General features: G+C 35.3%; 1 protein-coding gene across 6 annotated transcripts in view; it reads right to left on the bottom strand.

The window, feature by feature from the left end:
- Window positions 1-25,794, bottom strand: part of SSBP2 (single stranded DNA binding protein 2) — a 282,750-nt gene that overhangs the window by 184,763 nt on the left and 72,193 nt on the right. For all 6 annotated transcript variants that reach the window (XM_025992948.2, XM_025992949.2, XM_025992951.2 and 3 more), the window contains 2 exons: window positions 21,626-21,698; window positions 9,323-9,384 (listed from right to left, as the gene is read on the bottom strand). In XM_025992948.2, coding sequence (XP_025848733.1) covers window positions 9,323-9,384; window positions 21,626-21,698 — 135 coding nt within the window. The remainder of the gene's footprint in view (window positions 1-9,322; window positions 9,385-21,625; window positions 21,699-25,794) is intronic.

The following is a 25,794-nucleotide window of genomic DNA, read 5'->3' as shown; positions in this document are numbered from 1 at the left end:
AAACTGAGGGGAAAAAACACAACTTACCCCTAGCCAGCCTTTCTAGGTACCATTTTACATGACTAAAACAAATGTTCATTATGTTTTGTGTATTCAGAATCTCTAGTCCATCACTTCAAAGACCATATAGCTAAGGTGGCTACCAGAAAGCTATGAGATACTAATAATAAAGAATACTCATTATAAAAATAAGGTAAAATTTCAATTTAAAAAACCCTACTCATTAGCAGAGTTTCACAATTAAGTAAAAATAATCTGAAATAGGGCAGCCTGGGTGGGTCAATGGTTTAGCGCCGCCTTCAGCCTAGGGCCTGGCCTGATCCTGGAGACCCAGGATTGAGTCCCACGTTGGGCTCCCTGCATGGAGCCTGCTTCTCCCTCTGCCTGTGTCTCTGCCTCTCTCTCTCTGTGTCTCTCATGAATGAATAAATAAAATCTTTTTAAAAAATAATAGTAATCTGAAATATGAAATTCAAAGTACAAAATTAGTTTAAAAATTAAATAAAAATTTATTTTTCGAGCTATGATATTCATGTTAAAGACATTTCATTTATTTTATAAGTATTTGTATGTTTTCACCTAAGAAGTGATCACAGATGGGAAATATACTTCAAAAGTTTATCTTTTCTAGAAAATTCAACCTATGTGTTTGCACTATTTAGCTGATCATACAGTATATTGGGACTGCTATAATACCATCCTAATATTTGAAAAAATTATGTTATGTTAGTTATATCATAACAACAAAGCTTCATTGTGATCAACATGAGTTCACATTCTGCAATTAATCCATGCTTGGCTTTGTGAGACAGTAGACAAATCACTTAGCTAATTTAGAAAATAAGGTTAAAGACCACTATAAAACCTTGATAAATTAAAATTTTAAACTATTATTTTTTTCTAATACTTCAAGTATATATATTAATGCAAAATCTATGCAATATGCTACATCATATCCTGCAGAAAAGAAAAAAAAAGATATAATCCATGGCATCAATGGCTGTATGTGACTGTGGATCCAAAACTAGTGATGAGTTGAATTCAAAATTTCATCTCAATTTCCTATAGCACCTAAATACCACTCTGAAGAAGTTACATCTCATATGTCATCAAGACTTTACAAATATTCTGGGCAAATGCTTTTGGCTGATATTATGATAATATAACACATGAAAATGTGGACTTGTGTCTTAGAGGAGAAATTAGGCTTTTTAAGTAGGTGAGATTTGTAACAATACTTGATTTGTTCTTAGCTGGAAGAATTTCATTGACTTCTTTAGTAGCTTTTTTGAGGTCCCACTGAACTAATTCCTTGATTCTCATTAGGACCGAGGGCAGATAATTCTATCATTCCAAAGACACAGACTTCCTCTTTCCACAACCAGAAATGCTAGCGGCTAAGGAGCTTCTCATTTGCTCTCACCTCTACATCTATTAAGTTTGATATAAAAATATAATCTTTGAAATGTGGAAGATTCATCATTATGAGTAATGGTTTAGATTTACACAGTTTCTTTCTTTCTAAGCAGATACAAGTGAAAAACATGTGTTTTACAAATGAAGTAGTTAAAGGGGTCAGTCAGTTAAGTTACCTACTCTTGATTTTGGCTCAGGTCATGATCTCAGGGTTTTGAGATTAAACTCCGTGTGGGGTTCCATGCTCACCGTAAAGTCTGCTTTTCCCTCTCCCTCTGCTACTTGCCCTGCTTGCTTTCTTTCCATCTCTCTTTCAGAAAGAAAGAAAGAAAGAAAGAAAGAAAGAAAGAAAGAAAGAAAGAAAGAAAGAATTTTTAAAAATGAAGTACTCAGAGACTAAAACACAGGAATCAAAACCTGCAAAATATTAATATCTTTGTACTTGTACCATTTATTATTATTAAAAATTTCCCCACATAAATCAAAGGAAAACACAAGATTTCCAAGTTGAGGATTCTCATCCAAACACCATTTTTCTTCTACTCTGAGGATGTGAGTGAAAATGATTTCACTAGCTGTCAATATCTCTATGAAGTAAGGAAAGCAAAATAGTTGTCAGAAATGTCTACAAGGGTGAATAAACATGCCAGAGGGGTCCAGAAGATTGGATGCTAACATAATTATATAACCTTAATCCACTGGCCACATTCAGGACTTTCTGAAAAAATAAAAATAAAAAAGAAGGAAAAAAGCAAAAACCACAGGATATATATATAATTTTGAGCAAGCCATGTTACCATAATTTCAAATCATTAATAGCTAAGGAAGTTATTTCTCTTTGGCTCCAAAAATATTTTCAAAGAATCTTACACACTCATAATCTATACTGAAGATAACTATCTATTCCTACCTTACATAAGAGTAGGGTTTTATATAAAATGTACATGTACCTGTTCATCACCTTAAAACTTCCAAATACATGTACTTGTCTTATTCCTTAGCATTATTTAATAATTTACAAGATGCAAGCATTATATCTTGTCCCACTATCATAAAATTCTCACAATACTCTTGGATTAATGATAAATTCATATTTTAAAGTATCATTAAAATAGCTTCTGTGCTAAACTCAAGCATCATATACTAAGCATTACACATTCAGCATTTAATCTTCCCATTATTATTTTTTTAATCTTCCATTATTATGCCTATTTGATCAATGAGAGAGCTGAAGCTTAAAGAGATTAAATAATTTGCCTAGAGGTCACACAGTTGATTAGTGGCAGAGCTGGACCTGAACTTTTTAGTTCTTATATCATTTTACCTCTAATGTGAATATGGTATTAAAGAGTTCTCACTTCAAGATGGCTCATGCTGATTATGGGCAAGGTTATGCAGCTTTGGCAGTCCAAGCAGTGTCAGCTGTTATAAGTGTAGTAGATACCTGTCCTAGATAAGACAGCAAACATTTTGTTATCCTACCTTTGACCCTCATACTCCAACTCATTTCCTGAGTATCCTATGGCAACCACCCCCTCACCCTACATGCAGCTGCCAGTGATGCATGGATGCCTCAATATAGACCAGACTCAGAAGAGACGACTTTTCTGAGTCCCATTTTTATCTACTGTCTAGAATTAGCCACTCAGGATGTTCAAAAGGGAACTGTAATTAATGTCTTATTAATAGTGGGCCACTAAATTCTGCTCTGTGTTGAAGAAATATCATCTGTTACTGAGATGAGCACTGGTTACAATTCAGGAAATTTCAATTCTAATTCTAAATCTGACCTTGAGAAAATAGTTTTTTTCCATTAGTTTCTTTGTGTAAAAAGAGAGAAAATAATATCTGTTGTGTGTATTTTACAAGCTTTAATACAGATAGAAGACATGGTATATGCAAAAGTACTTTTAAAAGAAGAATAAAGGTCCTAAAAATATATTCTAAAAAATTCTCATAACTAGTATGGCAAGAAACAAAGAAATCTCCCTATTAATACAGTAAAATTAGTCCCAGTTTCATTTCTAATCCTTCATATTTAGTGGAAAATTCCATGTTATTTACAATGTCTTCTCATCACCAAATTTTCCTATTTTTTCATTCTTTTCCTATTCTCCCAGATACCTTTTACTTCTTCTTCATAACTTAACCATTTATGTACTTTGCTTTCTCTCTCGCTAACACTTTTTATTGCCTTCTCACCATGATTATACTCCCATTTTAGTTGTCACCTGCATTGTCTTATATTGCTGTTTAACTTTTTAAAAAGTTTTTATTCAAATTCCAATAAATTAACATACAATGTAATACTAGTTTCAACACTTCCATACAATACCCAGTGCTCATCCAACAGGTGCCCTTTTTAGTCCCCATCACCTATTTAACCCATCCCCCCACTCTATTTTAACTTAATCAAATAATTAGTTATGCAACATCTATTATAGGCAAGACATACAAGAGGAGTAAGAACCAGTCTGCCGATGATAATTATTATACCATTCTAGTGAGCCAGTTGGCTAATTCAGTGCTTTTGTTTTCACATGCATAGCTAAACCTGATGTCATCCATTAGATTCTAAAACCATTAGAATGCTAGTGTACTGTAAGATTTGACTTCCCATTCCCAGTGAAAAAACTGAATTCATGATAATCTTAGTTATTAGTATAATTTCCCTGCAATGTCAGATATATTTAATTTCAGGATAAAAATACATGGGCCCAAAGTTATTTCCAAAAGTGTTTTACATATAAAATTAAGTAAGAATAAAGCATAATTTCTGCCATTAAAACATTTAATAGGAAGATTTAAGAAATGTCTATTTTTAAATTACACAAATTGAAAAAGACATTAATTTCGGGAGAAAGAAGTTTCTTGGCATTTCTATTTATGAAATTCATGGAAGCATTGGGAATTTTTATTAAAGAATACAAATGGGAAATACATTTTCAAAGGAGATTTGATCTGGGTACAAGTAATGAACATGGGAAGCATGAGAAATACTATAGCGCTGGGCAGAGTGCAAACTGGGAAAGAAAAAAAGTGCTAAGAGAAATTACATTTGAACAAGGAAAAACTTTCAGAAAATAAAATCACTTACTTTCCACTATCCATACTAAAGGCAGAAATCACCCCTCCTCTCCAAGCCCCTTGCCTCTCAGTTTCCCTGCATTTCTCTCCACTTTTGTGCATATTATTTCTTTCTTTTTTTAAAAAAAAGATTTTATTTATTTATTCATGAAGAGACGCAGACAGAGGGAGAAGCAGGCTCCATGCAGGGAGCCTGACATGGGAATCAATCCCGGGTCTCCAGGATCACACCCTGGGCTGAAGGCGGCGCTAAACCGCTGAGCCACCCCGGGCTGCCCTATTATTTCTCTTTCATACATCTCTAACCTCCCCATTCTTTTCATCTCATCTATATACATGCTCAAATTTATTCTATTTTAAAAAGAAAAATATTAGGTCCTGTTCTCTTGTTAATCCTGAAACTATTCCATGTGCCACTACACCCTTCAGCTACTCTCAGCAACCCTTGAGGTAGAAAATGATTTAGAGCAGCTTTCTGAATCTCACTTTCACCACTCCACAAAAACTCATGACCACAAAGTTCACCTTCCTTCCCAATTCAGGAAAATCTCTGGATCCTTTTACTTACACTTGCCGCAGAATTTAATCTCTGCATTAAATGTCCTACCTGGTTCCCATACATTATTCTCTCCTGATTACTCTTCTTCCTCTCCAATTATTTTCCTTTAAGACTGCTCTTCATCGGCCCAGGCTTAAATGTTGACTTTCCTCAGGATTCCAAACTCAGGCCCTGCTCTTACTTATTACACTGAGCCATTGAATCTATAAACATTCTTCGCCTATAGTATGGTCTGCACTAAGAATTTTCAAACCATGTGGACCTGTCTCAGAGCTACAGACGCATATCTCTCTCTGACTTTGTATTAGGACATTTCTATCTGAATGTCAGTTAGGCACCTCAAAATTTAACCTGTCCAAGATAAATTATGACCTTTCCTCCAAAGTTTGTTGCTCTTTTTATATTTCCTCTTTCAGTCAATGACATCACTGTTTGTCCCAAATCTAAAACCTAGGAAACTTCTTCACATCCCAACTATTCTACTTATTGTTTACTATCACCTTTCAACTACAATTACACTTGCCTTATAACTAGATTTTATCTCTGTTCTCAACTCTCTTCAATCCATTTCTATGTTGATGCCAACTGAATATCTAAAATCCCAAATCTAATCATGTCATGTACAGTGTTTAAAATCTTCATGCTTTAATCTAAAACTTTTGATGCACTTCAGGACTTCATAGTCTGGTCTCTGCCCTGGTCTTTATCCTTATATTCTATCACTTCATAGTACTGTACCTACAATTCAACTGAGCCAAGTTACCAGTCATTTCTTGGATTTATGATCATTCCTTCTGAGACTTGATACTAACTATTCCTTAACCAAAATATCCTCCCTTCATTCAACTTCCAGCTCACCTCAGATTCACTTTTTCTATAAAGCTTTTCCTAAATCTTACAAGCTGAAGTAAGCAATCCTCCTGAATTGCTATTATAACTAGTATATACCTCAGTTATAATACTTTGTTTATCTCTCCTATACTTATTTCCTTGAGGGCAGCATAGTTTCATACTTTGTAAATATTTGATGAAGAAGCTTAAACAACAGGACAACTCCATTTTCAAATATTCTATTAAAAAAAAAAAAGAAGTGAGAACTCACAAAATTGCAACTGGTCCATCCAAAAGGGACCTTGCATTTGACAAAATGGGCAAGCAGTAAGTGCTAGAAGAATACACATTATACTATTCACCTGGATCTTAACAGCATTAACAGCTTCCTGAGTTAAAGAGAAAAAGTAACCCTTATGATAATCCCGAATCCCTAATCTACAGCACCTATGATAAAGTGAAGCTCTAAAGAGTTACAGATTTAAAAAGTCAGGCATCTCGTATTGTCAAGATATCAGTTCTTCCCAACTTAATCTATAGATTCAATGCAATCCCAATCAAATCCTAACAAGATATTTTTGCATATCAACAACTGATTCTAAAGTTTACATGGAGAAGGAAAGACCCAGAACAGTCAACACAGTATTAAAGAAGAACAAAGTTGGAGGGCTGATAATATCCAACTTATAATATATGACAGTGTGGTATTGGTGAAAAAAAAAAAACAGACAATGCATCAATGGAATAGAACAGAAAGCCAGAAAAGACCTACATATGCAGTCAACTGATCTTTGACAAAGGAGTAAAGGCAATGGAGCAAAGATAGTCTCTTCCACAAATGGTACCAGAACAACTAGACATCCACATGCAAAAATACAAATCTAGACAAAGACCTTATATTCACCACAAAAAAAATTCTTAGAAGATAACAGGAGAAAATGAAGGAGATGACCTTCATTATGGGGTGAGCTTTTTAGATACAACAACACAAAAAGGTATAATTTACAAAAGGAATAATTGATAAATTGAACTTCAATAAAATTAAAACCTGTGATAGACAATGTCAAAAGAAAGAGAAGACAAGACATGGACTGGGAGAAAAAAATCTGAAAAAGACACATTTGATAAAGGACTATTATCCAAAATGTACAAAGAACTCTTAAAATTCAACAATAACAAAACAATCTGATTAAAAAGTAGGCCAAAGACCTGAAAACATACCTCACCAAAAGGGATATATGGATGGCAAATAAACATACTAAAAGATCCTCCACATGCACATGATATGTCATCAGGGAAATGCAAATTAAAATAAAAAGATGACACTACAGATCCATCAGAACGGACCAAGTCTTAAATACTAACAACACCAAATGCTGGTAAAGCTGCGGAATAACAGGAATTCTCATTCATTGCTCATGGAAATGAAAATGGTACAGCTACTCTGCAAGACAGTTGGCAATTTCCTATAAAACTAAAAATATTCTTACTATAAGATCTAGCAATCATGTTCCCTGATATTTACACATACATGATATGTCCATACAAAAACCTACATATGGATGTTCATAACAGCTGTATTCATAACTACCAAAACTTGGAGGCAACCAAAATGCCCTTCAGTAGGTGAATGTATAAACAAACCCCAGTACATCCAGACAATGGAATATAATTCAGCACTAAAAATAAATGAGCTATCAAGCCATGGAGGGACATGGAGAAACTTTAAATGCATATTGCTAAGTGAAAGAAGCCAATATGAAAAGGCTACCTACTGTATGATTCCAACTAAATGTGGAAAAGGCAGGACCATGGAGACAGTAAAAGGACCAGTGGTTGCCAAGGGAGGGGTGTAAAAATGGGAGAAATGAAAAGGCAGAGCACAGAGGATTTTTAGGGCAGGGCAGTGAAAATACTCTGTATGATGCTATATTGATGGATCATGTCATTATACATTTGTTCAAACCCACAGAATGTGCAACACCAAGAATAAACTGTAATGTAAACTATGGACTTGGAGTAATTATGAATGTGTCAGTTGTATGTTCCTCAGCTGTAACAAATGTACCATGCTGACGGGGGATGGTTAATATGGAGGAAGTTATGCCTATTTGGAGCAAGAAAGTATATGGGAAATTTCTGTACCTTCCCCTTAACTGTGTTGTGAAACTATTAAAAATTGCTCTTAAAAAAAAAGATTCTAATGAAAAAGAAAGAAAATCAAAGGGACCTCTGAAACAGTTAACAACAACAAGAAAAGATCAAGCATCTGCCAGATTTAAGGCCCACAGATGAGGAGACTCAACTACATTCAGCAAACAGCTAAGTTTTACAATCTAGATCTAGGTATCATAAATACATACTATGTAAAATGAAAAACTGAATTTTATAATATATAAGAGCTCAGTCTTAAACCCCAGGAAAACAGCACAGTGATAGTGCTTAACTGCAATAAACCGTTGATCCAAATACAGGAACAGCTCTGAGCCAAAGGACTGCACCTGTTCCTGCCATACATATGCGAGACAAACAAGGGAAACCCACAACCACAACTGATGGAGTGCGGTTCCATTCACCACAGAACTTCTAGTAAGGCATGTTTCCAGGAGAGAGGTTAAAAAGATGAAGGCATTAAATAACATACCAAGGAAACAATGTGCATGGCACAAGGAGAGCACTTTTGTTATTTTCCTTTTAAATAAGAACAGAAAATGCTTGTAATTGAAGAAATGCAAAAGAACATTCTACCCTAGCTTGTCCATGCAGACACCTGAACTGCCAATGCTGCTGCAGAAAAGTCACATATTTGGGCGTACTGGTTTTACAATGAAATTTCTAAGTTGTTATCAACTGGGCCTTCAATTAGTCTGATGGTCTTTTTTGTGTTCCTACACAGTTCTATCCCTGAATCTATATTGAACTATTTCATGGTTTTTTTTTTTTTTTTACTACTTTTCAGTGTCTTAAAAATTCACCACTACCTCCACTTTCAGTATCCTTAGGTTTAGATGAGATCATGAGGGTCTAAAAGCCAAGAAGAAAGTCCTCACCAGAAACAAACCATACTAGCAGCTTGGTCTTGGATGTCCAGCTTCCGGAAGTGTGAGAAAAGAAATTTATGTTGCTTATGCCATGTAGTCAATGGCATTTTATTATGGCAGCCTGAGCTGACAAACACAGAATCATACTTACAGTAGGAGATTCCATATACCAAACTCAATTCCATCTTGACTCAACAGTAGTACCTTTAAGTTAAAGAACACTAATCTGGTTTTGAGCCTGACTTTTTTTAAGTGCTATCTTTCATAAAATAATTATAGAAAACAAAAGTAAATAAATAAAAAAGAAGCATGAAATCATAAACAAGTATAGTGCAAGCCCTCTGTAATATATCATCAATCTAATAAAAATGGAATAAAAGATACTTACCACCACCAAGAATGTAAGAATCCTGGTGGTTCCCCCAATGTGATGTTTTTTTCCCATCTTATCTAAAATGAATAAAAGAGATATTAAGTACTTTCCTAATAACACCTTTTCACACATATTACAAAACAATATTTTCCCATTTAAAATACTAAGGTAACATATAAGATTTTAATCATTTTCATATTATTCTTTATTCAAGTTTTATAAGTACTCATTTTACATAGGGATTTGTTGACTGGATAGTTTATGAGAGAACATGCCCATCATTACGTCCCTGAATTTGCTTCCCACTGTGCCAGGATTTTCAGGAGAGACTTTGGGAACTTAAGGCACATCAAAATCACCATTATTAACATCACTATGAAAATCAATTATCACTACTAACCCAGAAATTTGCAAATGACTGGACTTAATATGTGCAGACTCCAAATTATGCCTTAAGGATTGAGTTCTGATCAGGCATAAATTCCTGATTTGAGAGGATAAGAGCAAGAAAGCATAGGTCTTCCATAAAATAAGATTTTAAAAAAGAGGGGTCCCTGGGTGGCACAGTCATTCATGTGTCTGACTGACTTGATTTCCACTAAGGTCTTGATCCCAGGGTAGTGAGACTGAGGTCTGTGGTGGGCCCCATGCTCAGCAGAGTCTGTTTAGAACTCTCTCTCCTCTCCTCAACGTCCTCCTGTATGTGCTCTCTCTCTCTAAAATAAATAAATCCTTAAAAAATATTTTTAAGAAAGAGTTCAAAAAAGATAGAGATAGGATGCCTAGGTGGCTCAGCGGTTGAGCGTCTGCCTTTGGCTCAGGGTGATCCCGGATTTCTGGGATGGAGTCCCGCATCAGGCTCCTTGCATGAAGCCTGTTTCTCCCTCAGCCTGTGTCTCTGCCTCTCTTTCTGTGTCTCTCATGAATAAACAAATTTAAAAAAAAAAAAGCAAAGAAACAAAAACGAAAAAGAGATATTAATTTTCCAAATGTGTCTATTTCAGATGAGTCGGAGTTCACTACAAAAAATTTATAACAAGGTTGGTATCTCTCAAAAACTAAAATTTCTTACTAAATACTCTTTATAAATTGAATTTAGAAATTAGAAAGCTGGGTAGCTATTTATAAGCACTGATAGTGGTAAATAAAAAATAAAAATCTTTGCATTTAGGGAGACTACACTTTAGTAGAGAAGATAGACCATAAACAAAAAAAAAAAAAAAAAAAAAAAGGAAAGAAAGAAAGGGAGAGACTGTATTTATATTATAAGTAGAAGGTGACAAATGTAAGGAGGAAAACAAAGCAGGGAAGGAGGATAAAGAAAATAGAAAACAATAAGAAGCGAGCTATAATTTTAACTAAGGTGATCCAGAAAGCCCTCAAAAAGAATTTTTATGCAGGGGTGCCTGGTTGGCTCAGTCAGAAGAGCATGCAGCTCTTGATCTCACAGTCTTGATCTGAACCCCATGGTGGATGTAGAGATTACTTAAATAAATAAAAGAGCTACAGGAGAAATTCCAGGGATTAATGAACTTGAATTCATAAAGACTAAATATGAACAATGAGCCAGAATATGTTATATAAATATAAGCCAGATCCTAACTTGAATTCTCCTAAGAGTAACACAAATAATTTTTATATTTATACTACCTTTTATCTGAATTTCCATTAATTATTATTGTTATCTTCTTGGTTCACAGAAAAAAATAAGGAATGGTAGTATTTAGTGAGTCTGAGGATAAATAAAACTCTGATGTCCTGATGAAGTTATAATCTAATAAAAAACCTGTGTCTCATCTTTCTCTCAAGCTTTTCTCTTACCATTTTTTCACTAGTTGATGTCTTCTTGAAAGGGCATAATAATGAACCTTACAGATATGTCCCAGACACTTAAGCGTTCCTAATCCCTGGAATCATCTTAATTATAAGAACAGCAAGTTTTTTACAGTCCTCACCTTTCATCTCAGGTCATCCTAACTCAACAGATTGACTATTAAATAAAGCAGATAGCTCTACATTCAATTAAAAGGTGAATGTGTGATGACTTGGGTACAGTTAAAGTGGCATGACTAGGTCTCAATGCTGGACTATGCTGGAGGTAGGATCAGATTCACAGCCTAAATGAGTCCCATTGTGCTATAGCCAGTGCTTAGCAGTTTTCCTCCCACACTTCTACAACTTCCACAACCAACCGTCATCAATTTCAGGAGATAAAGTAATCAAGGAAAATACCTACATGCTTTACATTCAATATGGACTTTTGTGAAAGGAAATCTACAAATAAAGCACTTTTATTTTTTTTGTATTTGTATTTTTTTTAAGATTTCATTTTTTTTTTTAAGATTTTATTTATTTACTCATGAGAGACACACAGAGAGAGAGAGGCAGAGACACAGGCAGAGGGAGAAGCAGGCTCTACGCAGGGAGCCCGACATGGGACTCCATCCCAGGTCCCCGGGATCAGGCCCTGAGCTGAAGGTGGCGCTAAACCACTGAGCCACCAGGCTGCCCTAAGATTTCATTTATTTATTCATGAGAGACACAGAGAGGCAGAGACATAGGCAGAGGGAGAAGCAGGCCCTGCAGGGAGCCTAATGCAAAACTTGATCCCAGGATCACAAACCTGAGCCAAAGGTAGACGCTCAACCACTGAGCCACCCAGGTGCCCTGCATTGGTATTTTAAGCAGTATTACATCTTACTGGTTCTCAGAGAAGCTCAAAATGCTTCCCATACATCAATTTTTCCACCCTTATAATAACCTTTACTACATAAAGTTTACATTTCTTACTTTAAATTCCAAGTATGTGACAAAAGCAGCTAAAACTTTGGCCCATCATGTTGAAAATAACACAAAAGCCATCCTTTTATAGTTATTGAATAAACAATAATTAACATTTTAAGTATTTCCAAAGAAGAAATGGTTCTACATAGGAATATGTTTCCATAGTGAATGGTATTTTTTGCCTCCAAACTCATTACTACCGTAGGTATTGTTTATAGGAAGCATGAGATAAGGCTAAGGAAAACAGAATTCTGAACTACAGAAAACTAAGGCACATTCATTGTCACATTGTTAGAAATGATGAAAATTAGAAACTACCTGAAAACATCCACCAACTGTGAATGTAAAATAAATTTTGATACTTACATATTATAGAAGTATGCAATCATTAGAAAGAATATGTCTACATGCAAAGGAAGCCATGTCATATTGGATTTTTGAAGTTGGAGATTTGGAAGATTAGAGAACAATATATATAGGATAAACCTTTATCTTTTTAATGATTTTTTTATGGGAGGGAGGAAGGGGCAGAGAAAGAGAGAATCTTAAGTAGGCTCCACACCAAGCACAGAACGTGACATGGGGCTCAATATCACAATCCTGATATCATGACCTAAGCCAAAATCAAGCTGGACACTTAACTAACTGAGCCAGCCAGGTGCCCCTAAACCTTCTCTACTAAAGAAAAATATTGTGTATATATGTATGTGTGCATTTGGTATATATATGTTAAAGAAATCATACCAAACTTAAAACTATTATCTCTGGAAAAGGGTAAAGGAAGATTCATATCTTTCTATGTAGTTTATTTTTTTAGCAAATATGTTTTAATGATAGATATGGCTAGGGAATGGCCTGAAAATATCTCTAAATATCAATAGTCATTATAGAAACAATTCTTCTATTTATGAAAAGGCATTTTCAGTTGTATTGAATTTCATGGGCTTCAGGCTTTTTTGGGTATCCGAATGATATCTAGGCAAACAATTTCTCTCTCTATTCTATTTTTCCTTCTTCTACTCCCCCAGCTCCAATATGTATTCTTCATACTAGGGCTTTTTGTTGTTGAATCTCCACCTCCCTTCCTTCTATCATTTCCCCAGATAAAAGCTGTATTCTCCTATAACTTACAGATAAATCTCAATGCCCATTCCCACTGCCATATTCTACATTTTAGGGCCTTGTCTGTGATTACTCTGTGTTTCTACAATATGACCTCGCATTTCCAGCATTTCTATATAGGTGGAGAGCCAAACACTGAATGAACAAAAAGTATATTGGTAAGACATGCCATATAGTTTATAAATGATAATTACAATTTACAAATAACTCATACTATCTAATATAGCAATTCTTCTTCTAGGAATTTATAAATAAATATGGTCATGTGTGCAAAATTATACACATAACAATTTTCAGTAAAGCACTATTTATAATTGCAAAATACCAGAAACAACCTAAATGTCCATTAGTAGGGGGTTGGTGAAATAGATCATGGCATATTTCATAGAATAAAATACTCTACCACCATAAAAAGAATTATGAAGTTTCATGAGCTAATATAAAACAACTGAAGTCAAACAAATGAAACAAACATCAAAGCATGTAACAGTGTGTATAATAAATTAGTACTTGTATAAATAAAGAAAAAATAATATACATACACACACAAATACAGGTACACTCCTGCTTAACTTTACATCATTATTTACTTCCGGTGAGGTCTACTGGTAATTTACCTATTATCTCTCAGCCCTACATTCACCCTTCTTTGTCCATTCTACACTAGGTGCTGGACATTTCCTGGTTTCCTGTTCAGTTCTGCCATCAGAAGGATACTAGCTGGAGATGAAATGGCAAGAGTAAGAGAACCTTCCTGCCCCTGGCTCCAAAGTGAAATAGTTGCTGTTTACAGCAGCAGTAGCAGCAGTAGCTACAGCAGCTAAAGTAGCTATAGCAGCTACAGCATTGGACAGTTCTGGATGTCAGCAGCTCCTTTTCAGAAGTTCCAGCCTTGTCTATGTGGGACTTTTTTGAATGATCCAGATCCACTTCCACAGCATCTCCAATAGCACAGCAGGAAGTTGGAGGCTCATAGGCTCCAAACTTCCCAGAGTTTTCCTAAATCCTTTCATACTTCTTGAGAACCAATATTCAAAAAATGTTAATACCAAAAACGGATAAAGATAGTTCCTGTGTTAAGAACCTGTATACCTATGTATTCGTTTGTTCCTAGACAAAATTCCTAAGCCTTCTAATTTAGATATAACCTACCATTCCTGCTAATTTTCTAACATCTTCCATGTACATAGATGCATCTATATACTAAATTAAATGTTAAAAAAGAAAGAACAATTATATTTTAATTTAAAAAATTAACCGAATAGACATATAACAGAAAGAAAAATCTGATCATACTTTAAAGCAGATAATGTAATACTGTGCTATTCAACATGGTATCCCCTAGTCACATGTGGTTTTTTACATTTAAATTTTTTTTTTTTAATTTTTTATTTATTTATGATAGTCACAGAGAGAGAGAGAGAGGCAGAGACACAGGCGGAGGGAGAAGCAGGCTCCATGCACCGGGAGCCTGATGTGGGATTCGATCCCGGGTCTCCAGGATCGCGCCCTGGGCCAAAGGCAGGCGCCAAACCGCTGCGCCACCCAGGGATCCCGGTTTTTTACATTTAAAATTAAGTTAACTGAATGTTCCTCATTCACTCTAGCCATTTTTCAAGTGCTCAATAGTCACATGAGACTAGTGGAGAACTTAGTAGATGCACAGAGTAGAATTCATCTCCTAATCACAGGAAGTATTATTGAGTAGGCGCTGCTCTCTTCTAGAAGGTAGAAGTCCTCTTAAAGGCTACGTCCAGTTTAGACACTGGGCTGCTGAGATACACGTCCTACTTGTGCATATGATGTCTTTTATTGGGAAAACTCCCTGACGGATCCCTTCTATTTTTGTTTTTATTTTTTGGCCTAGAAAGGTAGAAGCCCCTAGGAATGGTTGGAAAATTGAGAATGAATGCTTAGTCTGTCACATAATAAAATAACAAGAATTCAGAAGGCTGCTGATAATATCCCAGGAAGAAGACATCTGAGGAGTCTGGGGGGATTCAGAAAAGGAGACAGTCGGAGAAGTTGTAAGGAAGCAACAAGACAGAAGGCAGGTGGGAGCCCTCAGGTAAACTGCTAGTAAGAAATTCCCATAGCAAGGAGACCAAAAAACTTAAGAATAGTTGTGTTTAATATTCAAGTTGATGTTGTTGCCTGTACTGTACAAGGCTGAATACCATTCAGTTTTCCCCTAATCTTCAGTAAGAATCTTTTATACACAAGAGCAATGACTCAGTGAAGCTTGGAGGCTATTGGAGAAACATGAAACTTCAGACAAAGAACAGGTAGCAGCTATAAGGAGAAGCAGCGAGGCTGTAATACTTGGTGGGAGTAAGAAATTACAGCAAGAAAACCTCCAGCCCCCTCTTTCCCTAGTACACCCTGGAGACGTTAGAGGGGACAAGTGGGAAGCTGTAATATTAGGGAATAGAGCTGGAGCTGTTTCGATAGGAAAAGTAATCCCAGGAAATAGGAGGATTGCAGGCCATCCAAGTGACAGATATTTGGAGTATATATGTACACATAGAACATATATTTAGATTTGTACTCCAGTATAGAAACTACAAAAAGTAAAAAAGAATTGGTCAAGACGTTTAAAATTAACGCTTTGAGTATGTACTACATGCTAGGCCCTTCTAAGCACTTTATAAGTACCAACCCATTAAACCTCAGCACAACTTTAAAGTATCATTACAATTATCTTCCTTTTATAATTAAGAAAACTGAGTAACTAAATAAGATGTAGAAGATAATTCAAACCCAAAGTCTGGCCCCAAGGCAATTACTCTTAAAAAAAAAAAAAATTATCTACCATACAACGTTGCCTCCAAACTAAAGTTCAAGAAACTGTTTAAGAAATTGTTATTTTTCTCTTTTCAGTGAAAGACAAATAGAATTTTGGAGTCTCTGAGGTTCAATAATATAGCATTCCTAATAAAATTTGAAGAAGCAATCTGTTAGGTGTTTTTAAGCTTCTACTTCTGGCTAACTTACTGGCTAATTTATGGCAAATAAGGGCTATTAATATAAACAATGTAAAATTCTTAAGAAGGAAAAAAAAATCTCAGTATTTTTTTAAAGATTTTTATTTATTTATTCATGAGAGACAGAGAGAGAGAGAGAGAGAGAGAGGCAGAAACAGAAGCAGGCTCCATGCAGGGAGCCTGATGTGGGACTCGATCCTGGGTCTCCAGGATCAGGCCCTGGGCCAAAGGCAGCGCTAAACTACTGAGCCACCCAGGCTGCCCCTAATCTAATTCTTAATTATATTTGTTAAGGTCACCGAGTCTCATTCCAAGGCATGACAAATATCATGCAAAATTTCAGGAATGAGTTGGAATTATCTTTGCAATTGAGATAATCAGAAAAAAGATAGTTTCTAATGAATTCAAAATAACAAAACTGATATAGAATTGTAAAGATTTCTTAATATTCTGTTTGTAATTACTGAATACCAAAGAATATAGTAGATAAATAAAAGATAATAAAAGATAAAGCTAAGGAAGAGTTCTACATGGAGACTATTTCTAAAGAATATTCAATTTTGGAGCATGGGGTAACTGGGTGATGGACATTAATGAGGGCACATGATGTAATTAGCACTGGGTATTATATAAGACTGATGAGGGCTTAGCGGTGGCTCAGCGGTTTACACCACCTTCAGCCCAGAGCCTGATCCTGGAGATCTGGGATCAAGTCCCACGTCAGGTTCCTTGGATGGAGCCTGCTTCTCCCTCTGCCTGTGTCTCTGCCTCTCTCTCCCTCTCTTTCTCTCTCTCTCTCTCTCCGTGTGTCTCTCCTGAATAAATTAATAAATCTTAAAAAAAAAAAAAGATTGAGGTATAAGACTGATGAATAAACTCTACCTCTGAAATAAATAATAATTTGATTAATAAATTGAATTTTAATTTAAAAAATGTTCTATTTTGTCCTATTGAGGGTAAGAAAATTCAAAGTCATAGAAACTGTATTTGGGATTCAGGTACTGGTTTAGAATCTGTCATGAATCAGATACAACAACGAGCTCGTTAACATAACCTGAACAGAGATGTTTTGATTTCTATCATTAGTTCAATGCTCTCTTTTAACTAAGGGGGAAAAAAAAAACAAACAGCTGAGCTAATAGTTCTGAGATCTATTCTTCTGGCTGATAACAAAAGCTATGAAGAGCAGTTCAGTTCCTCATAGCCCAGGCCAAGGGCATTATCAGAAAGGCCAAACCCTTGGGGTGCTTGGGTGGCTCAATCAGTTAAGCATCTTAACTCTTGATCTCAGTTTAGGTTTTAATCTCAGAGTCATGAATTAAAGCTCCACACTGGGCACCATGCTGGGTATGGAGACTCTTTAAAAAAAAAAAAGAAAAATAAAAAGGCCAAACTCAATGAGAGACTGGGCTGCTGAGATATATATCTTACTTCTACTTTTTCAGATGATATCTAGAGTTCCAATTTGACCTTTTCACAACTTTACCCATAAAGCAAACGCACATGAAGGTGGCCCAACACAGCAAATCTTGATTCAAAAGGGCTCATTAACATCATAATCATCCATAATGCCAAAATGGGAAGAAGTATTCTACTTGGCTCTAAACCAAGGTAAAAACATTGAGCATTTGAGTGGTTAGTGCCACCTTAATCATTTCCTTTTTATCACAACCCAACACAAATAAACAGGTCTTCCTAGCTTTCCCTTAAGTTCCTTATGTAACTGTCCTGAATTAGGTAAAAAATCTGGGATAGACTCACAAGAAGTTAGATAAGATGATCCTTTATTTCACAAACCACTTAAGAAAAGTCATTCTACAATAAGCAGCCTTAAATTTTCTTTTTTATTTTATTTTATTTTATTTTATTTTTATTTTTATTTTATTTTTTCATGAGAGACACAGAGAGAGAGGCAGGGATACAGAGAGAGGGAGAAGCAGGCTCCCTACAGGGAGCCCAACACAGGACTTAATTCCCAGACCCAGGATCATGCCCTGAGCCAAAGGCTCAACCGCTAAGCCACCCAGGCATCCCAGCAGCCTTAAGTTTTCTGTATGATCCAAGGGAAAGTAAGAGAAAAAAACAATTCTAAATAGGGTGCAAAGGTCTAAAAGATTACATTCTCTTTCTTTACTAACCATAGTTGTGGGGCAGGGGGAAGTGGTACTGCCATTCACATAGACACCAGACTACAAACCAATGTTTCTCTTTTACTTAAAAACCATAAAAAGCTCTCTTTTGCAAGAAGATAAAGTCCAAGCTTGCTGGCCCAGTATGCAAAAGTCTTCAATAAGAGTACACTGCCAGCCTAGAGAGGTGGAACCCTGAGAAAGCCTTCCTAGGGAAAGCCAAATCTAAGCTACTCAGGTAGGAGAGGGATTTTAGGCAGAGTAAAGCCCAAATGCCGGAAGCCAATGGAATGTAGAGACAAATACAAGCAGCTAGTTATTGTGGAAACTTGGTGTGAGGAAGATTATATATATAGGGCATTGAAATTTAACCAACTGAAATTATTTAGAACTCTAGGGTGTACTCAGCAATGGCCTGTCACAATTCTACTTCTAGGCTTCCATTTTGAAATTGAGATAATTTTGTATTTTCTCTTTTATTATTTTTATTAACTGTATAAATAATATATAATGTATATAAGGATAAAATTCCCCTTTAATTCCTTTAAAATCCCTACTCAGAAACTAGCCTCACATGTATATTCTCTCAGACCTTTTACTACACTTCACACTCATAAATATGTGCCCACAAAAATATACAGTATTGCATCATGTTCCTTTATGTTCAAAGGTTTCCATATGAATGGAATACTTCTTTCTAGCTTGCTTCTTTTACTTGAAAATGTTTTGCAAGTCTATCCATGTTAAGCCCAAATAGATCTAACTTATTCTTTTACATTTTGGGAAACTTGCACCTCAATCTAGCCATTCCCTAAATATAGAAAATGGTATGTTGGTTATTTAAGTAATTAGAATGTATTTTCACAGTGCCACTTGGAGTTTGGCAAGCTAGAAAGTAAAGAATAGTTCTGGGAATCACATACACTCATCTCCAAAGTCCAGAAATACTGTATCTTCTTGGTGACAATAGTTTGTTTTCAGCTTAATTGATTCCTCTTCTGAAACTGAACCACACTGATAATTCAGAGAAATCCTCAGTTTTGTATTCCAGATGAAGTTGGGGAAATAAAATCATGGCAAATACTTGTCAGAAAAGTGTGAATCTCTTCTGAAATTACATCTTTACCAAATAGATCTAAAAATGTTGTGTATCCATTTTCCATTCAGCTCAGGGTCTATCAGTACAGAACCTAGTTATCTCAATTTAGTCATGCTTAATCCACATGATCCATTTGAGTCAAAACAGCTGAGCTTCCTTAAATGCATTAGCAACATTTTTCTTTTTCTTAAAGTTTAAGAATCACTGCATCTGACATCTTAAAATGTTGGTAAGAAAATATATTCATAGGAACCCCCAAGGATTCAGCAAGTTGAGTCCATTCAAAATGGTCCTTGATTTAAGGAAAGAGATCAATAAATCCTTTCATCAAGCTTCATCAGGTTTTCAATTGCATTAAAAATTTTTTTCAATCTCCATAGCTAGCTTTAATTTCTTTTAAATATACTGTAAATTGGCAGTGATTAAGAATACAAATATTAAGAGCATCCCTTTTGCAATCTCAATCACTTCCTCTCTAACAACAAACAGTGAGTATGGGGTAGCAAAGTGAAATACGAAGTCTTCTAATTAATGATTTAATGATATGAATACACTCAACTAATGTTTGAATAAACTTTAAAACCTAATTGTAATTACACTGTATATATTCATTCTATTGTAAAACAATTGACTTCTTATATGATTCCAAGCATACCTCCCAAATTCCTTATTTGCAAATACGCTCACATACACTAATTAATTAGATAAAAGATGGAGGGACTACGTGTGTTTACTTCTGTATTTGTTTTTGAAACAAGTGAATCTCAAGAAGGTTACACCTCTAGCATGGCACTTTTTGGTCAAGGGGTTGCCTGTCATGTCCCTGATCTGGTGGGGGTCAAATTAGTGAGATGACTCGAGATATTTCAAGCAAGTCTTGTCTCACAAAACTATAAACACAGGCCACAATGAGAACTGCATATGTAACTTTAAATTTTCCAGGAACCACATTAAAAAAGAAAAAACTGGTAAAATTAATTTTAGTAATATATTTTATTTTATTTTATCCAATACATCCAAAATATTATCATCTCAATGTGTGATCAAAATTTTAAAATTATTGTTATTTTATGTTCTTCTGTTCACACTAAATCTTCAAAATCCAGCATGTACTTCATACTTTTGGCACTTTTCAACTTGGATTAGTCGTTTTTCAAGCATGAAATAGCCATATAAAGCTAGTGGCCGGGGGTCCCTGGGTGGCTAGGTGGTTTAGTGCCTGCCTTCAGCGCAGGGTGTGATCCTGGAGTCCCAGCATCCAGTCCCACATCCGGCTCCCTACATGGAGCCTGCTTCTCCCTCTGCCTGTGTCTCTGCCCCTCTATCTCTCTCTCTGTATCTCTCATGAATAAATAAATAAATACATACATACATAAATAAAATATTAAAAAAAAAAAAGCTAGCGCCTACCTTACTGGACAGCACAGATTTAGGGGGAAAACCAGAAACGGGAATGAACATAGATCTAGGCTTGAATTCCAGTTCCATAAATGACTAAGCTGCATGACCATGAGCCAGTTATATAAATTCTCTGAGCCCTATTGTTCTTATCAGTAAAACAGGAATTATACCATCTGTCTTACAAATGTCTCAAAGAATTAAAGATAATACAAAGCACCTTGGCATATTATATGCCTGGCATATAACAGAACTCAATAAAATCTTCTTCATTGTCACCTTTATACAGATTGAAAAAGACAAGAGGAGAAAGTACCATTGTAAAAAAGCTCAAATTCAAACTTTAAAAAATGTGGAGAAAAACAGGAAAAGAAACAAGAAGTTGAAATAAGATCATCAAAATGTTTTCAAACTGAAATTTAGTCATCAATTCACTATTATCCATACAAAATAAAAACAAAACCCGTATCTTCCAAAATTATGAATAATGCCCAAATAAGGTACAGCTAAAACTAGAGCTATGGTGGCATTTGTCTTTTTTTAAACAAGTTTGCCTTCTTGATAATTGTGCCAATTTAATACTAGTTTCTATTCCTACAAGGGGAAAACTAGCTAGAAAGTTAAGTGGAAGGTTATTGGCATGAAAATGGGACACTAAAAATCTACAAAGACTATATTATACATATTGATAACCAAACATTCACTATGTAATATGTAATGATAGTTTTTCAAATAATTGTTACATAATATTTTCACTTATGTAAGATATCAAGATAAAATATGGAAAATATATAAAACATACCTCTGATAAAAATGTTTGGGCCGATTTTTGAGCTCCTACATGGAGCAGATATTCATATACGTAGAGTGCTAACCTAGAAAATGAATAAAAGATTTATTGAGAAGGGGTGTATTTAATATTCATTCTTTAAATAATGCACAGACCTTTACATTACAAAAATATCCTACACATGAACAGTAACAAAAAAAATCAGCTTTTCCTATATCTTTTCAATGGGAGTCCATACGTATCTGTTCAGAAAGAATTTAAAGCAAAATAGCACACAAAGAAAAAAGACAAATATATCTTTTCTTGAAAAGAAACCTCTAAATAGAGATTTTTTTCTTGCATCATATCACTTATAACCTCATTCCCTTTGTTATACCTAATATAATTGATAATTTATAACCCAACATTAATAATCCCCATAATCTATTTTAAGGTATAAGTTATTATCTTTCATTATTAAAATAAGTGAATTAAGTAATTGGACAACTTTATGTCCTTCCATCTTTTTGGTGAATATTAACAAAAACTCGAGCTGTTTGCACATCTGTAATGCCAAAATGGGTGTTAAAAGCTCATTTTAATATTTGTTCAGGCAACTTCTCCTTACTCTTTCAGTTTGATTATTAAACCAATAATATATTAGCTTACAATGATTCAAATTATCAGCAAACCACAGCATTAAGTAAAGTTTAAAAACATCAACTCATATTAAGCATTTGGGTACTTGTAGTTTAAAGATTAACACAAAATTACATATAAATTTATCATTCAAATACAGAATATTAAGTATGCACTATACTTGTACTACTCTCATTATCTTGTGGATTCAGAATTTTAAGCTACACCATGTAGCTCAATTTCAGTTGAGCTGTTAACAAAATATTATTCATAAACCCAAATTAGTCTGAGGCAGTATTTTTAATGATATCTTGGACTGATGCCCAGATAGCTCACAACAGTTCAGTTTCTGCTACACTATATTTACCAATATTAAGCCAGGTTTACAGTAAACAAAACAATGTAATAATAACCACAATTCTGTAGAGCTCCACCATTTCTGTTGCCAACTGAATTTTTTATTGTTAAAGATTGATAGCGTTTGTAAAAATGAGTATTTTCTTCATTTTCATGAAAAAACATCCTGCATGTAATGAAAAGAGAAAGCCCATACAAATTCAACTGCTCTATCCATTTAGTTTTTTTTCCCATTCCAAAATTGTCAAACACTTAAAAAGAGAATTACTCTGCGGTTACTAAGTACCACAAGACAGTAGACAGACATCTGCTAAAACTACTCATAGATAAAAAGTTATGTTACTAGAAACATCCGCTAACCTCTTCCAGTGTAATGACACCTCTTAGATCATGCTTCTCAATACTTTTCTCTATGCTAATACACATGAGGGACATGACATGCTCCTTTTGATAGCAGTATCTTCTGTGGAATTTTGGTTCATCAAAGTATATAATGGATACGCGAGTTGGAATAATCCTATAGTTTCTAACAAACGAAACCTATGGGTGATTCTTATCACACATTCTTTAACCACACATATCTCACACAACCTTTCCCTCCACTAACTACTCCCAACTTTATCACATGATTCACTGACCATGTTGGCAAATCTCACCTCAAAAAAGAGAATTATTTGTGAATTTTTCCTGGAGACACTGTGAAGCCTCAAGATTGCCGCCAGTGACAGTGTCACCCTACTGCCTGAGAAGGAACCTGGCTCCAAGTAATCCCTTGCAGTTTGTCAAATCTTAGGCCTGGCCCCAAGCCAGTAGACAAGAAACCCAGGCTTAAGTCAAAGGCTGAACAATAAAGATGTTCCACCAAGCTTGGAAAAGTAGAAGCAAGAGGCAGAGTATGAAACATAGATGCTGTGGTGGTTCTTGGGGGTAAGAGAACAGACTCTGGAACAGTCATGGCCAGAGCACAACTGCTGCTGTGTCCTTGCAATGAACACCATTCCTTAAAGTTAAGCAAATCACTTCCTCATAATCTCTTCTTTGCAATATTAAAGGGGCTAATATATTTCTACTATGTTTTCCTCCAATTAATTGGGTAACAAAAAGGATCTTTCTTTATAAATGAAATTAAAAGCAATAATCTCTCCTCTTCCTCTGTGGGTGTAAGACAATAATTATAAAAAATGTATTGGAAGGGGCAAAGAATCAATGGAGGAGAGGAGTTTCAAACTATATAATGAAAAATTTGAAGCATCTTCCAAGTGGTGTGCATTTTCCCATCCTTAGAATCTGTGGCTGTAGCAGTACATCATTACCAACAGGATGATACAATGGGATGGGGCTAAGAAAACCTATCCATAATGCCACCTCATATGTACAAGTTCTATAACCTCTATTGAATAAAATTAAGGGTTCCAGGCAGCCAAGATCTATGCTACAGAAAGAGGGGCAGGGAACACTGCATAGGTGAACATTAACTCTCTTGCCATCGTGACTCCATAATATATCACCAGCAAATCGCCAATACTTTAACTACCATTTCAGTACATAAGATTTTCCAAATCTATCTCTTTAGTCCTATTGTCTCTACAAAGCTCCAAACCTGCTTCTCTAAAATTACTGTTTGAAGTTCCTAACAAGATACTTCTCTTTTAAATTGATCACATCCAAAGTTAAATTCACCTTCTCTATCTGTTTAAGGTACCTGTGCTCACTTTGAATGAAACAGAATTTGAGTCTTCATTTCCTCATTTGTAAAATAGGGAGAATATTTTCCCTGTAATATTGTTGACAGAATTAGAGTACACAGTAAACAGTAACTAACAATGATTGTTATAATTTTGGCTAATTCTCTCACATCCAATAACATATTACCAATCAAGTTTTGGACTCCAATGTCACATTCTTTTCCTCATTTGACAGTTCTTTCTATCCACCCTCTTCCTGCTCTTGATGAACCACTCAGAACCATAACAATAGCAAGAACATTTGCTCTAACTTCAGATACAGGTACTGTGTATTTCCCATCAGCTGCCCCCAATAGAGACATCAATCAGGGCCACCAGAATCTCCAGAAGGTTCTGGGGAAAAAGCCCTGTAGTAAAAGATACCTTTTGGAAAAAAAAAAAAAAAAAGATACCTTTTGAACGCAGATGACTCCAGGGGAGTGGGGAGTGACAATTATCCACCCATGAAGGTAAATTATGGCATGGTCCCTTGCCCCATGGCATGAAATAACCAAACACAAGACATTTTATTTGGATTCAATTTCTACTGAACAGTAAAAATTTAAAAATAAATACTGAATATATAAATATTTAAACTGTGTATAACATCTCAAATTAACATCTTCTTTTTTCCTTTTCAGGATCTTTTAAAAATTTAACTACTTTTGATAAATAAGAGTGGACATACTAACCACAAAAACATAGTATAAGGAAACAAGAGTTATAGCTAATGGTAGAAACATTAATAAGAGTAGAACTAAGAGATGAAGATTTACTGGTAACAGACAGGGAAAGAAAACCTAAACAAAGCATTAAAACCTTATGGCCTCCTTAGATCAGGAGCAAACATCCCCATACCTCCTTCAGAAGACCTGAGGGCAACTTTCCTTATAGCATTCTCCTCTAATTAACAATCATAGGTAGCTTCACGTCTCCAGCGGAAGTTTATAAACTCTGTGCCACTCATACCACCCAATAATCTAACATATTTGGCTAGATAAAATATTAAACTTCTGATAATATTTTCTGAAACATTTTCTTCCTAGTTTGTTTCTTGACTTAATTTTGGTGAGGGTTCTGGTGTGTGGAGCCTGGGGGCGGGGTGGGGGAGGGGTGACACTGGGGAGAGGGGAGGTAGATACCTTTAATTAAACTTTAAATATAGAAACAATAGAAAAAGAAAAATGGTAAACCACTAAATGGGCAGGAACAATAACAAACATCACAACTAATTATTTATTTTTTTCAAGATTTTATTTACCCATTTGAGAGAGAGAGAGGGAGAGCAAGCAAATGGTGCAGGGAGAGGCAGAGGAAGAAGCAGACTCCCCGCTGAGCAGGGAGCCAGACTTGGGGCTGGATCCTTGGCCCAGATATTATGACCTGAGCCAAAGGCAGACAGTCAACCAACTGAGCTCCCCCAGGCACCCCAATCACAAGTAATTTTAAAATGTAGGCAATGTTAAACATCACTGTGAATCA

The sequence above is a fragment of the Vulpes vulpes genome, chromosome 14 (assembly GCF_048418805.1).
Source record: "Vulpes vulpes isolate BD-2025 chromosome 14, VulVul3, whole genome shotgun sequence".
NCBI classification, from domain to species: Eukaryota; Metazoa; Chordata; class Mammalia; order Carnivora; family Canidae; genus Vulpes; species Vulpes vulpes.
Note: the sequence above shows the minus strand (reverse complement) of the source record. Positions and strands in the feature narration are given on the sequence as shown.